This window comes from Ahaetulla prasina, chromosome 11 (genome assembly GCF_028640845.1).
Source record: "Ahaetulla prasina isolate Xishuangbanna chromosome 11, ASM2864084v1, whole genome shotgun sequence".
Taxonomy (NCBI): domain Eukaryota; kingdom Metazoa; phylum Chordata; class Lepidosauria; order Squamata; family Colubridae; genus Ahaetulla; species Ahaetulla prasina.
The window spans coordinates 5,060,498-5,074,052 of record NC_080549.1 but is presented as its reverse complement, the minus strand read 5'-3'; the positions used below and the strand labels follow the sequence as shown (position 1 = coordinate 5,074,052).

Here is a 13,555-nt window from a genome sequence, read left to right as displayed (position 1 = left end):
TAGTAAAGAAATAAGGTATCTAATCTTACACATAATAACAGCCGCAAGAATATCTTTTTGCACAGAACTGGAAAAATGAGAATATACCATCGGAGGTGGAAGTGATAAGGAAAATCCCGGACTGGGCTGAGATGGATAAAATTAACAAAGGAGATAAAAGAAAAGGAAGATACGGAATATTATATAGTATGGAATAAATTGTATAATTGGATAGAAATTAGAAATGGTAAATGACGAAAAAGGGGAAAGGGTCACATAGGCACATACAAGAAAGGGTAGTGCATGAAAGAAAATGAATTGTTATAATGATAGGTAGGATGGAATATATACAGAACTAAGGGATAATGGGACCAAAAAAGAGAAGTATAATTAAAGGAAACGAGATGGGGGGAAAATGTAAATAATAGAGGAATACCGAAACGAAGCTGACGTAGAGAAGGAGTATATGTTTTATGTTAGTGTTTGTTATATCTTGGTGTGTTTTTTTTGTTTGTTAAAAAATAAAAAAATATTATTTAAAAAAAAATGGAATCCCAACTGTTTCTCAGTTTGGCTACTACTAGTAATGTTAGACATTCTCTTTTCTTTGTAAAGGAAAAGTAAGTAGTGTTTTAAGATGAGAGAGGGATAAGAAGCAGGGAGGGGCAGGATTGGACTATGATCCTAAAACGAAATTAAAAAATTCTTTGAATTAAGCTCAACTCTTAAGCTTTATGGACACATCGAGGGAAAGTTTATTGGCTTTGGCACGGATTCAGAATACAATATGGCCAATTTTTTTGAATTGATTCTTTATTAGAAAACTTATACTGCTGCCTATTTGCACACGGCGACTCAAGGTGGCTCACAGGGGTATAAAAAAATCCTCAATTTACGACTGTAGCTGAGCTCAGAATCGTGGGTCGTTAAGGTTGTGCTAGCTATGTAGGTCACTCTATGACCGTACCCAATTTTAGACATTAAAGTGAAGGCTACTGTTCTGTCCCCTCCCGGCCTCAGCCACGCGAGCTGGCTAAACGAGCCAGTAATTGAGTTCACGGCTGTTAGCAGTCCTGGCAGGGAATCTGCAGCTGCCTGCCAAAGTCTCCCTTATCTTGGGGTTGCCAGACAACCAGGAAGTCAGCAATCCAGGCCGAATGTTCAGCTCAATTCTCCACGAGTCAAATAGTTCAGCTCAATTTTTGCTCGTCACAGAACAGAAGAGCAGCCAGGGCTGCTTTTATACTCTGTGGGGTGTGGCTCTGTGACTCAGCACTCTCTAGGCCTGCCCCACCCCTTCCTTTGTTGTAGCCGCCTCTCATATCTCCGAAACCTGGGATCTAACCAGGCCTGGTTTCCATCAGCCGGGTCTGGAGGTGTGGCCTGGGGGGGGGGAGAGTCAGGGGACGGAGGCCTCGTTACCTCCTCCACCTGGCCTGCCTCTGGCTCCTGGAGCTGAGCCAGAGGAGCCGGTGCTCCAGAGGTAAGTCCTGATGGCCCTTCCCCCTCACTTTCCAAGTCACTTTCTGGCAGGAGGCCCGGCTCGGGGGGGCGCAGAAACAACAGCTACGGTTCTTAAATAAATAGTGCGGTCATGAAGCAAACCCGTTCTATCCAATTGTGGGGGTGGGGGGGGTGTTCCCCGATTTATGGCAAAGCAGGTCATAAATTGCATAAATCACGTGACCCTAGGACACTGCGGAGAGGGTGCAAAAGAACGCTGCCCCAGAATTCCCTGTAGTTTTCCCGTCCAAAAATCAACCTCTACGTCAGTTAAAGCTACGTTAACTACAGCTAAGACACTGTTTGGCTTTTCCAGGCCCAGCTAGGGACAAGAATGAGATCGAGACACTGAAAAATTAAGCTGTGTAGGCCCATGGCAATGAGGTAAAGTAATGGTGTTGACTTTTTGCTTTTAAATTTCAGTGACAGGCGTCTTATTCTTAAGGAAGAGCTGTCCAAAAAAAGCACGCTTATTCACACGGATTATCCCACTATGTCGAAGCTCAACAGTGACCTCTAGGGGCCAGAAGAAGCATTTTCATTGAGGGGGTCCATGGTGCTCTCTGACCATGGTTTGTTTTCTTACAGACGTTTCATGACTCAAACTAGGTAACATCATCATCAGTTAACTAGACTGAGTCATGAAAAGTCTGCAAGAAAACAACCAAATTCAGAAAGCATCAAGGATCACACAGTCCTCCTCCTCTTTCTCCTCCTCTCTGCACACCCCTCTAAGCACTGATGAGGTTACCTAGTTGGGTCATGAAACGTCTGCAAGAAAACAAGCAAGCTCAGAGAGCACCAGAAACAGGAACTAAACAAGAGTCTAAATGAAAGCATATTTATGCTGGAAATTTTTCAAGAATTGATTCCAGGTGTTTGTCAGGGTTGCAATTTCCTCCATTTCCCAACTACCACGCCCCATAGTCCCAAACACTCATATCTACAGCAGGGGTACCCAAACTTTAAGACTTGTGGACTTCAACTCCCAGAATTCCCCAGTCAGCTGGGAAAATTCTGGAAGTTGAAATCTACAAAAGTCTTAAAAGTGCCAATTTTGGAGACAGCTGATCTACAGGATAACAGGCTGAAGACTGTACGTTCCATGACTCTGCTGGGAGTTAGTTCTCCCCTCTGAAGAAAATGCAGACTGGGGGGGGTCACATCACACATGATTTACACAATTTATTGTATAAATAACTGGGTTTGCACAAAACCTGAAATCAGAAATCACAGTTTCCATACCTTAATGAGTGAGTCTCACACAAAGTGCTGGGTTAAAAACCAATCGCTTAGTGCAACATGGGAAGCCCAATCATATCCTTGGTTAGAGTTCAGTGCAGGCATATACCACAGATACATCCCATAATATACACCCAGACCAGCCAATTTATAAGGAAGCGATCCAACGTCGGGAGAAATGCTGATGGTACAATATTTACGACTCATTGGCTATCAAGGGATCATCCAAAAACTACTCTTACAGCCATTTCAATTCTTTGCGCTCAGCCGGGAATCTGTACGACTGCATTTGGACTGTAAATGCAGCATTTGCTATGCATAATATAAATTTAATCTATCAGAGAGGACAAAATAAGAACAGCAGTGTAGTAGAAAAATGTGGAATTTAAAAGGGCCGCGAGATCATTGCAGCGCAACGCAAGCAGCAGCTACACAACTTGGAAGCTTTCTCTGACAAAATGCAAATCTTTGACTTGAAAATCAGCACTGCATTCAGATCTGAAATATTTCCAGTGTTTGATCTGATCTCTTTCTCTCTCTCTCTTTTTTTTTTTTACCAAAAATCATTGGTTAAAAACAACATGAAGAAATCTAGAAATCCAATGTAATCAAGATTTAGGGGAAATAATTCAATTTTGAAGCAAGCATGACTCCCGATCAACATTTGTGAAATGTTCATTAGGCCAATTTGTGGGAACCACACATTACTTGTGAAGAAAACACTATACAAAAATTATTATTATTATTATTATTTTGCAGCAGCACCGGCTGCATATCCAACCATCTCACCAATGAAAAGGGGAAGGGATGAGAATTTTCGTTATTTCACAACAAACGACGTACAACATATTAGGAGAGAATTTCCTCCCCTCACCACCAAAAGTTGGCAATGGGACATTCAGGCCGAATTCCAATTTCAAAATCATTCCAACACGTGATATCCATGATTTTCAGCAGCAATAAAAGAGGAATGATGTTACTGCAGTGGGGGTCATTTCTTTGTAGGTAAGGCAGCAAATTAATAGGTTGCCAAGAGAAAGTAGCAATTGATCAACCCAAAGAACAACAAAACAAAACTTTTAAAATTTCAACATGGAGACATTTTTGGATGGCCAAATAACATTTGTAAGACTCCTGGATTATAAATTGATTCACATCTTGGTCCATTAAACAAGAAAATCTCCTCCTTAAAGGAATTCACTCCTTGGTAGTGAAAACTGAATTCACAATCATGGCATTTGACAAAACTCAGTATCTTAATTCTCAGGGGGGACATCTTACATGAAAAGCTATCACATAGAGTGATAGTCCGGTTCAATTTGGCATCACTGTTCTGTCATCAAACAAAATGAACACCAGTTCCAAAAACACCTGCGTTTCTTAGATGTTAAGGCCAACCGTTTCAATGTCAAATTGAATCCCAAAACCGATTTCCCTCCCAAAGATGTAAGAATCCAATCCATTTCACTGATCCTGGAAGCTCAACCATTACCTTGATATTACCAAGTCTACTGAAAGCATTCTCTACTATCTACTTACAGTGCAGGGAGTCCACGTTTTTTGTCTAGAAAATTTATCAACATTTTCTGAAAGGTACTCAATTGCACCTCTTACTGGTTTTCCCAGCTGTGCTAAATTTTGGGACTCCTAAAACCACGGATTCATACAAACAAGAGGAAATGTTTCCGTCCCACCAATCTTATCCAATTCAAGCAGGGACTTTGGGAAGTCTTTGAGGCTTGCACCACACCTACAAATCTTTGTTTGTCGGGCAGCCATTCATCCTCTTAGTCCTGCTTGCCCTCCCGCCATTGCCGGGAGCCTTCATTCCACGCTACGTACACAAAAAGAGCAAGGACGATGTGAACAGCAACCACAGCAACAATTGCAGCATAAAAGTAGCTGTCTCTGTTGGACATTCCAAAGGTACCTGGAAAACAACGACGAAAAGACAAAAAACTATGAAAACTTACATGGTGTGTACAAACAGATTAATAAAGAACACATACTCTTCCATGTTTTGTTAATCGAAGATTGTGACCTATGTAAAGGATCAAGGGTAAAATGCTCCAGGTTTGATCCAGTAGCGATGGCGGCGGGTGGTTCGGAGAACCGGTAGCAAAAATCCCTGCCCCCCCCACAATGCCCAGTTGAGCCGTGCGATCATCAGGTTTTTGGGTTTTTTTACTTTTTTTGGGGGGGGGGCATAATTTTTATTTTCCATAATAATTCCCACAATTTGACCAGTGTACAATACAATCACTTATCCAACAATCAATCCTATACTCAAATTATACTCAATCAGGGCTGCTCGACCACCACTCCCTCCCAAAATCTCCAGCTGGCCTTCAGCAATAAACAGCAGACAGTGAGAATTGTAACACTTTCGTTTTCAACTGCGTAGCTCATTAAAGAACAACCGCCATTTTCGCTTTAAAGTCAAATCCAAAACTTAAAAAAAAAATAACAGGGAATTGATTAATTACTTGCTTTTATAATTAGAGCTCTCCTGTTTCTGTTCAGTCCGGTATTTTCTTCTTTAAGTTAAAATTGGTCCCGGCAGTTGGTCACGGCAATTAGGTCTGCCGAAGCAGGAAGAAAAGCCTCAGATCTGGAGCACTTTGAAGTTCTGAGGGGGCTTAACCCTTCGAGCCCCCTGGTATCTCCCAGGAGCTCTAGGGAAGCTCTACCTCTGCTTCTTTTGCTCACCTCCTCTTCTTCTCCCGAAGAGGGGGAGTTCCGAACCGCTGGACAGCTGATTGTCGCTGTCTTAGCAGTCCAACACGATCCAGAGGTTGATGACCAAAAAGATCACCTCCATTGCCAACGGAGCCAACCAGGAAGTCTTTTTTTTTACTTTTAAAAGCATTTTTTCTGGGCCGAAAAAATGTTTTTAAAAGGAAAAAAAAAGGCTTCTGATGATTGCACGGCTCAGCTGGGATCATCAGAGGCTTTTAAAAGCATTTTTTCTACAACCTCTTCAGCCAAAGAGGTTGAAGAAAAAATGCTTTTAAAAGCATTTTTTCTACAACCTCTTCAGCCAAAGAGGTTGAAGAAAAAATGCTTTTAAAAGTTAAAAAAATAAGTTGGCCACGTCCACCCAGTCACATTACCCCCTCCCCCACCAAGCCACGCCCACAGAACTGGTAGTAACAAATTTTACATATCACCACTGTCTAATGCTCCCCGAAATTATTTCAAATTATCATTCAAAAAAGAACAGCTGCTTAACACCGTGTAATAAGGTATACATTCTTTATGTTATTTATCTTATATTATCTTTATCTTATTAAGAGACCACAATGAAATGTTTCTCAGCCTTGGCAACTTTAAATATGCGTAGATTTCAACTCTCAGAATTCCTCAGCCAGTATGAAGTCCACACATCTTCAAGTTGCCAAGGTTGACAAACACTGCTGGATGCAGTTTAAAAAAATTGTAGTACAAAAAAAAAAAAAAGACAATTACCTTCAAATATATACGCCTTTGTTGAGAAATACAATCCAATCGGTAACATAATCATTAAAGCTGTGAAGAACAGCATTGTCCTTAAAGTTGAGGCTAATGAAACTTCACTTCTATAAAAAAAAGTCAGAATAAAGAAAAAGAATGTGCAAATATATGCAGATGACATATCTACTATAGTTTAAAAAGTTTTAAGGCAATTGTTTTTTTGCAGAGCAAATTACAATCAATGCTGGGTTTTGAGATGTCTACGTATCTAATTGCATTATTTCCAATTAAGATACTTGCTTCACTAAGTTAGGCAAACCTAAAAAAAAAAAAACTGACACAGCCAATCTTGAATTTTAAAACCTACAGGAACCAGTGTCAGTGAAAACTGATCCACACTCGCTGTCTTCTGCTTAGAAACTATTTTGATATGATTTGAAAGATCCAGTGTTAGATCTCAAAAAATAAAGCAGTATAAGAAGATTGGAGCTGGAAAACTCCAGATTCATCCAGAAACCTCAGAAGCTGACCTTGGCTCATCATTTCTGAACACAAACAATTTGCAGGTCTTTTTACACAAACTTTATATACTGCCTCCCAGTTCTGATTTCTACAAATGCATGTCATTAAAAACAAACTGAACATATCCTGTAATATTAATATTTAATATAGTGTATTATACCTCTTATCATCTTTTTTCTTTTAAGAAAAAAACAGACATTTCCTGCTCCATTCAACCCCGCTTTACCATATGCAATACAGATATTTTTTTTTTACAGATCAACATAGTTGGAAGGGACCCTATAGGTCATCTAGTCCAACCCCCCTCCCACCCAAGCAGGAGACCCTACACGATTTCTGACAGATGGCAGTCCAGTCTCTTCTTGAAAGCTTCCAGGGATGAAGCTCCCACAACTTCTGAAGGCAACTTCTGTTCCATCAGTTGATTGCTCTCACTGTCAGAAAATTTCTCCTTATTTCCAGGTTGAATCTCTCCTTGTTCAGTTTGTATGTATCCATGTGTTACATATGTGGCTGCATATTATAATAGTAGATAGATAGATAGACAGATAGATAGATAGATAGATAGATATAGATATGTATGTATATGTGTAGATAGATAAGATAGAGAGAGAGAGAGAGAGGTATGTATGTATATGTGTAAATAGATAGATAGAGATATATGTATGTATATGTGTAGATAGTTTGCTCGCATAAGAACAAAGCCCAAAACTCCAGCCTGAAGATGATGACTGAGACCTCATCGAAAGATTACCTAAATTTACTTTCAACCTTACACGGGGAAAAACCCGAACATACCAAAACCTGCAAAACATGTGTAGATATAAATAGATAGATAGATAGATAGATAGATAGATAGATAGATAGATAGATATGTATGTATGTATATGTATATATATATATATATATGTAGGGTCTTTGGTTATTTGGGTTTTCTCCCGTGTAAAATTGGAAGTGTCTTGGCGACGTTTCGATGAAGTCTCATTCGTCATCTTCAGGCTTCAGCTTCGTGCTTCTACTCCCAGAAGCACGAAGCTGAAGCCTGAAGATGACGAATGAGACTTCATCGAAACGCCGCCAAGACACTTCCAATTTTACACGGGAGAAAACCCGAACAACCAAAGACCTATATATATATATATATATATATATATATATATATATATATATATATAGAGAGAGAGAGAGAGAGAGAGAGAGAGAGAGAGAGAGAGAGAGAGAGAGAGAGAGAGAGAGAGAGAGAGAGACAGAGAGAGACAGAGAGAGAGAGAGATGTATGTATGTGTAGATAGATAGATAGATAGATAGATATAAAGAGAGACAGATAGATAGATATGGATAAGATATACATACATTCATACAAATTACTTAGAAAATACCACGTAATAGAAAATATATAGAAAATATTCAGAATACCATAACCTAAATTGTTTGGGATTAATTGCTCATTTTCCACTCGTCCTTCCAAGCGACCTAACCCTCCTTTCCCTATGAGGAAGAAGCCCCAGATATGCGGGGGGGGGCGGGGGGAGACCCTCCATTTTGAAAGAGGGACTCAAATTAATTCCTCCTTCCACCCACCTCCCACTCCCACCCCCGGGCTGAAGACTCCCCCAACCCCAAGAGCGGCTCCCCCAGGGCCGGCTCCCCATCCTCACCGAGCCTCGGGGGGCGAAAGCGCGTTGAGCGCCGCTTTCTCGTAGCGCTCCATGGCCGAACGGCGTCTCCTCCTTCCCGTCCTTTCTCCAGCCCTCTTGGAGGACGCGAAGGAAACCCCTTCCGGTCAGCTGACCACGCCCTCTAGCCGGCCTCTCGTCTCGTCGCTCGTCACGTGACCAGAAAGTGGCGCGTGAAAAAAGAGAGAGAGAGAGAGAGAGAGAGAGAGAGAGAAGGAGAGTCTCCCCGGCATTGGATATTCCTAGAGAGGCTGCCAAGGGATATATTTATCTTCGGCATAGAGACGGAGCGCCAGAGCGTCTCCAATGCTTCTCTTCTCCCCCCCACCCCCCCAAAACTTGGTGTCATGGTGAAGAGTGGAATTCCAGCTTCCAGAGTTCCCAGCCAGGCTGGGAATTATGGGGCTTGGAGTCTAAAGGTGTGATTGGAAGCGGCAAGCTCCTGTTTTGCTGAATACCATCATGATCATTTCAGTGTTATAATAAAATTAAGTTTATATGCCACCTAATTTCCCAGGGACTGGCCGTATAAATAAATCAGTATAAATCAGGGGTCTCCAATCTTGGCAACTTTAAGCCTGGAGGACTTCAACTCCCAGAATCCCCAGCCAGCTTTGCTTTGCTTTGCTGGCTGGGGGATTCTGGGAGTTGAAGTCCTCCAGGCTTAAAGTTGCCAAGGTTGGAGACCCCTGCTTTAAAGCCAACCACAAGCAAATGGCTTCCAAGGTTGGAGACCTCTGATATAAATGACCAATACATTTTGCCATCCCGGCGGATGAGTGCAGAATTGCATCTTAAGCCTGGCACTGAATTTCTTAGGACGGGCCCCACTGTGCAATGGGGATAACCATTGAAGCACCCCAAATAAGAAGCTGCCAGAATTTCCTGTTCCTAAGCAGAAATAAACAAAATTCTGCTATTAAAGAGAGTTGTGCCAATTTTAGAATAGAATAGAATTTTGTATTCATCAAGTGTGATTGGACACACAAGGAATTTGTCTTTGGTACATAGGCTCTCAGTGTACATAAAAAGAAAAGTTACAAATAGAATAGAATAGAATAGAATAGAATAGAATAGAATAGAATAGAATAGAATAGAATAGAATAGAATTCTTTTATTGGCCAAGTGTGATTGGACACACAAGGAATTTGTCTTTGGTGCATATGCTCTCGGTGTACATAAAAAGAAAAGATACAAATAGAATAGAATAGAATAGAATAGAATAGAATAGAATAGAATAGAATAGAATAGAATAGAATAGAATAGAATAGAATAGAATTCTTTATTGGCCAAGTGTGATGGGACACACAAGGAATTTGTCTTTGGTGCATACGCTCTCAGTTTACATAAAAAGACAAGATACGTTCATCAAGAATCATAAGGTACAACACTTAATGATAGTCATAGGGTACAAATAAGCAACCAGGAACCAATCAATATCAATATAAATTGTAAGGATTTATACAAAGTTACAGTCATAAGCGGGAGGAAATGGGTGATGCAAACGATGAGAAGATTAATAGTAGTGCAGATTTAGTAAATAGTTTGACAGTGTTGAGGGAATTATTTGTTTAGTGATGTCTCCAAGAATTGCAATTTAACTTACAAGAATTGAGGCCTTTGAACTCTAGTGCTGGAGAAGACTCCTGCGAGTCCCTTGGATCGCAAGGTGATCAAACCGGTCAGTCCTAGAGGAGATCAACCTTGACTGCTCTTTAGAAGGCCGGATCCTGAAGAGGAAACTCAAATCCTTTGGCCACCTAATGAGAAGGAAGGACTCCCTGGAGAAGAGCCTAATACTGGGAACGATGGAGCGCAAAAGAAGAAGGGGACGGCAGAGAACAAGATGGCTGGATGGAGTCACTGAAGCAGTTGGTGTGAGTTTAAATGGACTCCAGAGTATGGTAGAGGACAGGAAGGCCTGGAGGAACGTTGTCCATGGGGTCGTGATGGTTCGGACACGACTTCGCAACTAACAACAACTTACATTTTAATAAATGTGGCTCTCTACAGCAGTAGAAAGAATTGTCAGCCAGACAGTGCTCCCTCCTGAGATCTCCATTGCAAGAGATCCATCCATCAATATGTCCTCCTTTGGACCTGTCCATGGTGCTGATCTCTGTTTACCAACAAACATGGCATTGTAGCCAGAGAGCTCATTGGAATTAGAAGTATGTACTCCAAAGCCAATGTGAGACTTGGGGTTCCCCTTGGACTCATGGTTCCTGCTTAAGGAACAGGTGGCAGCCTAAATCTATGCTGTATACTAGTTGAGCTGATTTTCCTGCTCATGACAATTCACATCTTAGTCACCTCTCTTAGTTGGACTCCTGTAATGCACTCTACTGGGTCTTTCCCTTGAAGACCAACTGGAAGCTGCAATGGGCCCAGAATGCAGCAACATGGGTAGTAAAAGGCACATCTTGATAACTGTACAGAATGCCACCATGTCATGGGATTCACTAGTTGATATGTTTCTGGGTGCAACTCATAGTACTGGTTATCATTACTTAGCACACAGTTAATTTATTCATGATCTATCTCACTAATTTTCACAGGATGGGTATCTCCAGCTCCTCTCTTTAAAACCAGCTTTTGCAATTGACGCTTTTTAAAGACTGTGTCATCTAATGGAGCATTTCCCAGCCTTGGTGACTTTAAGTTGTGTGGACTTCAACTCCCAGAATTCCCCAGCCCTATTATAGATGGTTAGCTCGCTAAATGAGGGTTAATTTCTACCATCCATCTATTCTGCTTTTTAATTGAGGGTATTTAAGCCACAGTGGCATCAATTCTTGCTGAGAATGAGAAAAAGAAATTTGTCTGGTAATTCTGATACTCAGGTATCAATTGTAAAATTGGACACAATCCCAGCACCTATTTTCCTTGAAAGATTATGAATAGCCTATAAAATGTACATTATGAAGCTCTCACGTTGCCTTGGGTCCTTAAAAAGACTTGGTGTGGGTTTTTTTTTAAAAAAAAAATACGGCAAATGAGGAAAATCATTACATGTATCCAAAGTACTTATTGTTAGTCATTTTAGTAATTTAATTTTAATTCATCTTAAGATATAAAGTTTATGATGTCTAATTCACTTTATCTTCAAATGGGCTGCCGAGACCAAAAAAAAAAAAAAAATCCAGATATTTCTTACACGGAGGAATAAATACAGAATGTGTGGTGCATTGTTCTATAAGTGTGCAAGAATGTGATTTTGTGTTGCAGAAATTTGGAGCACCGAAGCAAAACTGCAACCTCAGTCTGATTTACAGCACATATCTCTGCCCACAGAAATAAGATGCATTAAATCATGAACAATCTGACAGCATGGGATTCCTCCCTTAATTTATTGCTCTTCAGCGTTATGCCCTAATGAGATCTTTAAAAAAAAATAAAAAAAATGCAAGACCATTTAGCACAGAGCACAGCCCATCTTCCAATCTTCAACACCACTAATTAAATATATTTGCTATTGAAACAAAATGCATTGGGAGAACCTTGAACAATTATGTTTTATAGCAGGGAATTCTAATAAAACGCCATGTTTTCCACTTGCTGCTCCATTTTTTTAGAATTTCCCATGGGACAAAAGAAATGCACAGAGTAACTCATCAGATGGGTCATAAATTAGTCAGAAAGTGGGGAATAATATTATTCACAAGCCAACCCGAGATTTCACGGCAAATGGCAAATTAAGGATGATCCAATGGCATTTATAATGGGAGGGAAAAAATAGATTCTACTATAGGTGGACAATCCTTTTGTTTCTTTTGTTAGAAAGAAAAGCAAACAACTTTTTATGCATCCAATTATTGTATATGGAGATTCTGTCATCCATTCATGGTTAAACCAAAGGTGTTTTTTTTTTCAAGAGGCAACTGGATTTTCTGGTTTTTCTTTGAAGACGTTTTGCTCTTCCATCCAAGAAGCTTCTTCAGTTCTGTTTGGATGGATGAAGGGAAGAGAAGAGAAGAGAAGAGAAGAGAAGAGAAGAGAAGAGAAGAGAAGAGAAGAGAAGAGAAGAGAATTCTTTATTGGCCAAGTGTGATTGAACACACAAGGGATTTGTCTTGGTGCATATGCTCTCAGTGTATATAAAATTTAAAATTTATTTAAACCCCTGTTAGAGCAAACCCATCCCCTCCTTCCCCCAAAAGATTCTGAATCTCAGGAGGAAATATTTGCAAGGAACTGACAGACGTTTTGACTGTCGAGACAATCCAGTTAAGGAAATTCTTTATTTTGGCAGGGTGATTTGGAGAGATCGCTTGCAGAAGTGCAATTCCATGAAGCAGCTGGGCGGGAACCCTCAATTAGCATCTCGTCTTGGATAATGATACAGGCTGCAGAGACTTTCCAAGGTATCTCTCTCTCTCTCCGCTGTTTGACGAGCGGCGCACGGTGGGATCGATCGCTTCTCTTGGGCTGCCACGACTAGCACACAAAATAGCAGGCCTGTCACATTGTCTACTTAGGAAGAGAAAGAGAGGGAACCCCTTGATCAAGGTATGCCCCCCCCAAAAGCCCCTCCCTTTTTGCAACTTTGAGGCCTCCCTCCCACCAGAGGTGGGTTTCAGCAGGTTCTGACCAGTTCTGGAGAACCGGTAGCGGAAATTTTGAATAGTTTGGAGAACCGGTAATAAAAATTCTGACTGGCCCCACCTCCATCTATTCTCTGCCTCCCAAGTCCCAGCTGATCGGGAGGGAATGGGGATTTTATAGTATCCTTCCCCTGCCACGCCCACCAAGCCACGCCCACCAAGCCATGCCACACCCACCAAGCCACACCCACAGAACTGGTAGTAAAAAAAATTGAAACCCACCACTGCCTCCCACCCACCCCCATCCCATCCCAAAACAGCTTTCCCAGGGCTGTTTTTCTAGCCAACAGCTGGGGAAAAAAATGTAACAGGATGTCTATGACTTTGCATTGCAAAAACAGCTATGGTTCCTAAAAAAACCCGGAGGCACCCGCTTTGGGGATAATCGCTTATTCCTGACTCGTTGGTTGTGGCCCTCAGATCTCAAAGTTTTGTTTTTCTTAAAGGTGTAACCGCTGGGACTTTAAATGTTACATGTACATGTATACATCCACATTAGACACATGTGTTGTTTCTCTGCGTCATATAATATATGTGGGTATATGCATACTTTTGGATTTATTTATTTATTTTGTC

At 41.0% G+C, this 13,555-nt stretch overlaps 1 protein-coding gene across 1 annotated transcript; it reads right to left on the bottom strand.

The window, feature by feature from the left end:
- Positions 1-2,307: 2,307 nt before the first annotated feature.
- Positions 2,308-8,514, bottom strand: VMA21 (vacuolar ATPase assembly factor VMA21). The gene is made up of 3 exons (XM_058197149.1): positions 8,358-8,514; positions 6,193-6,302; positions 2,308-4,654 (listed from the first exon to the last, which is right to left on the bottom strand). The coding sequence occupies exons 1-3, from the start codon at positions 8,408-8,410 to the stop codon at positions 4,512-4,514; spliced, it is 306 nt and encodes a 101-aa protein (XP_058053132.1). The 5' UTR covers positions 8,411-8,514; the 3' UTR covers positions 2,308-4,511.
- Between the last annotated feature and the right edge of the window lie 5,041 nt (positions 8,515-13,555).

Bases quoted from the DNA above. Each gene is read 5' to 3' on its own strand.
- VMA21 (XM_058197149.1), bottom strand. From the start codon at position 8,410: ATGGAGCGCTACGAGAAAGCGGCGCTCAACGCGCTTTCGCCCCCCGAG. The intron at 6,303-8,357 runs GTGAGGATGGGG...TTTTTTTTATAG, and splicing joins CTTTCGCCCCCCGAGGCTCG to AAGTGAAGTTTCATTAGCCT. The intron at 4,655-6,192 runs GTAATTGTCTTT...GTTGTTTTCCAG, and splicing joins AAAGGCGTATATATTTGAAG to GTACCTTTGGAATGTCCAAC.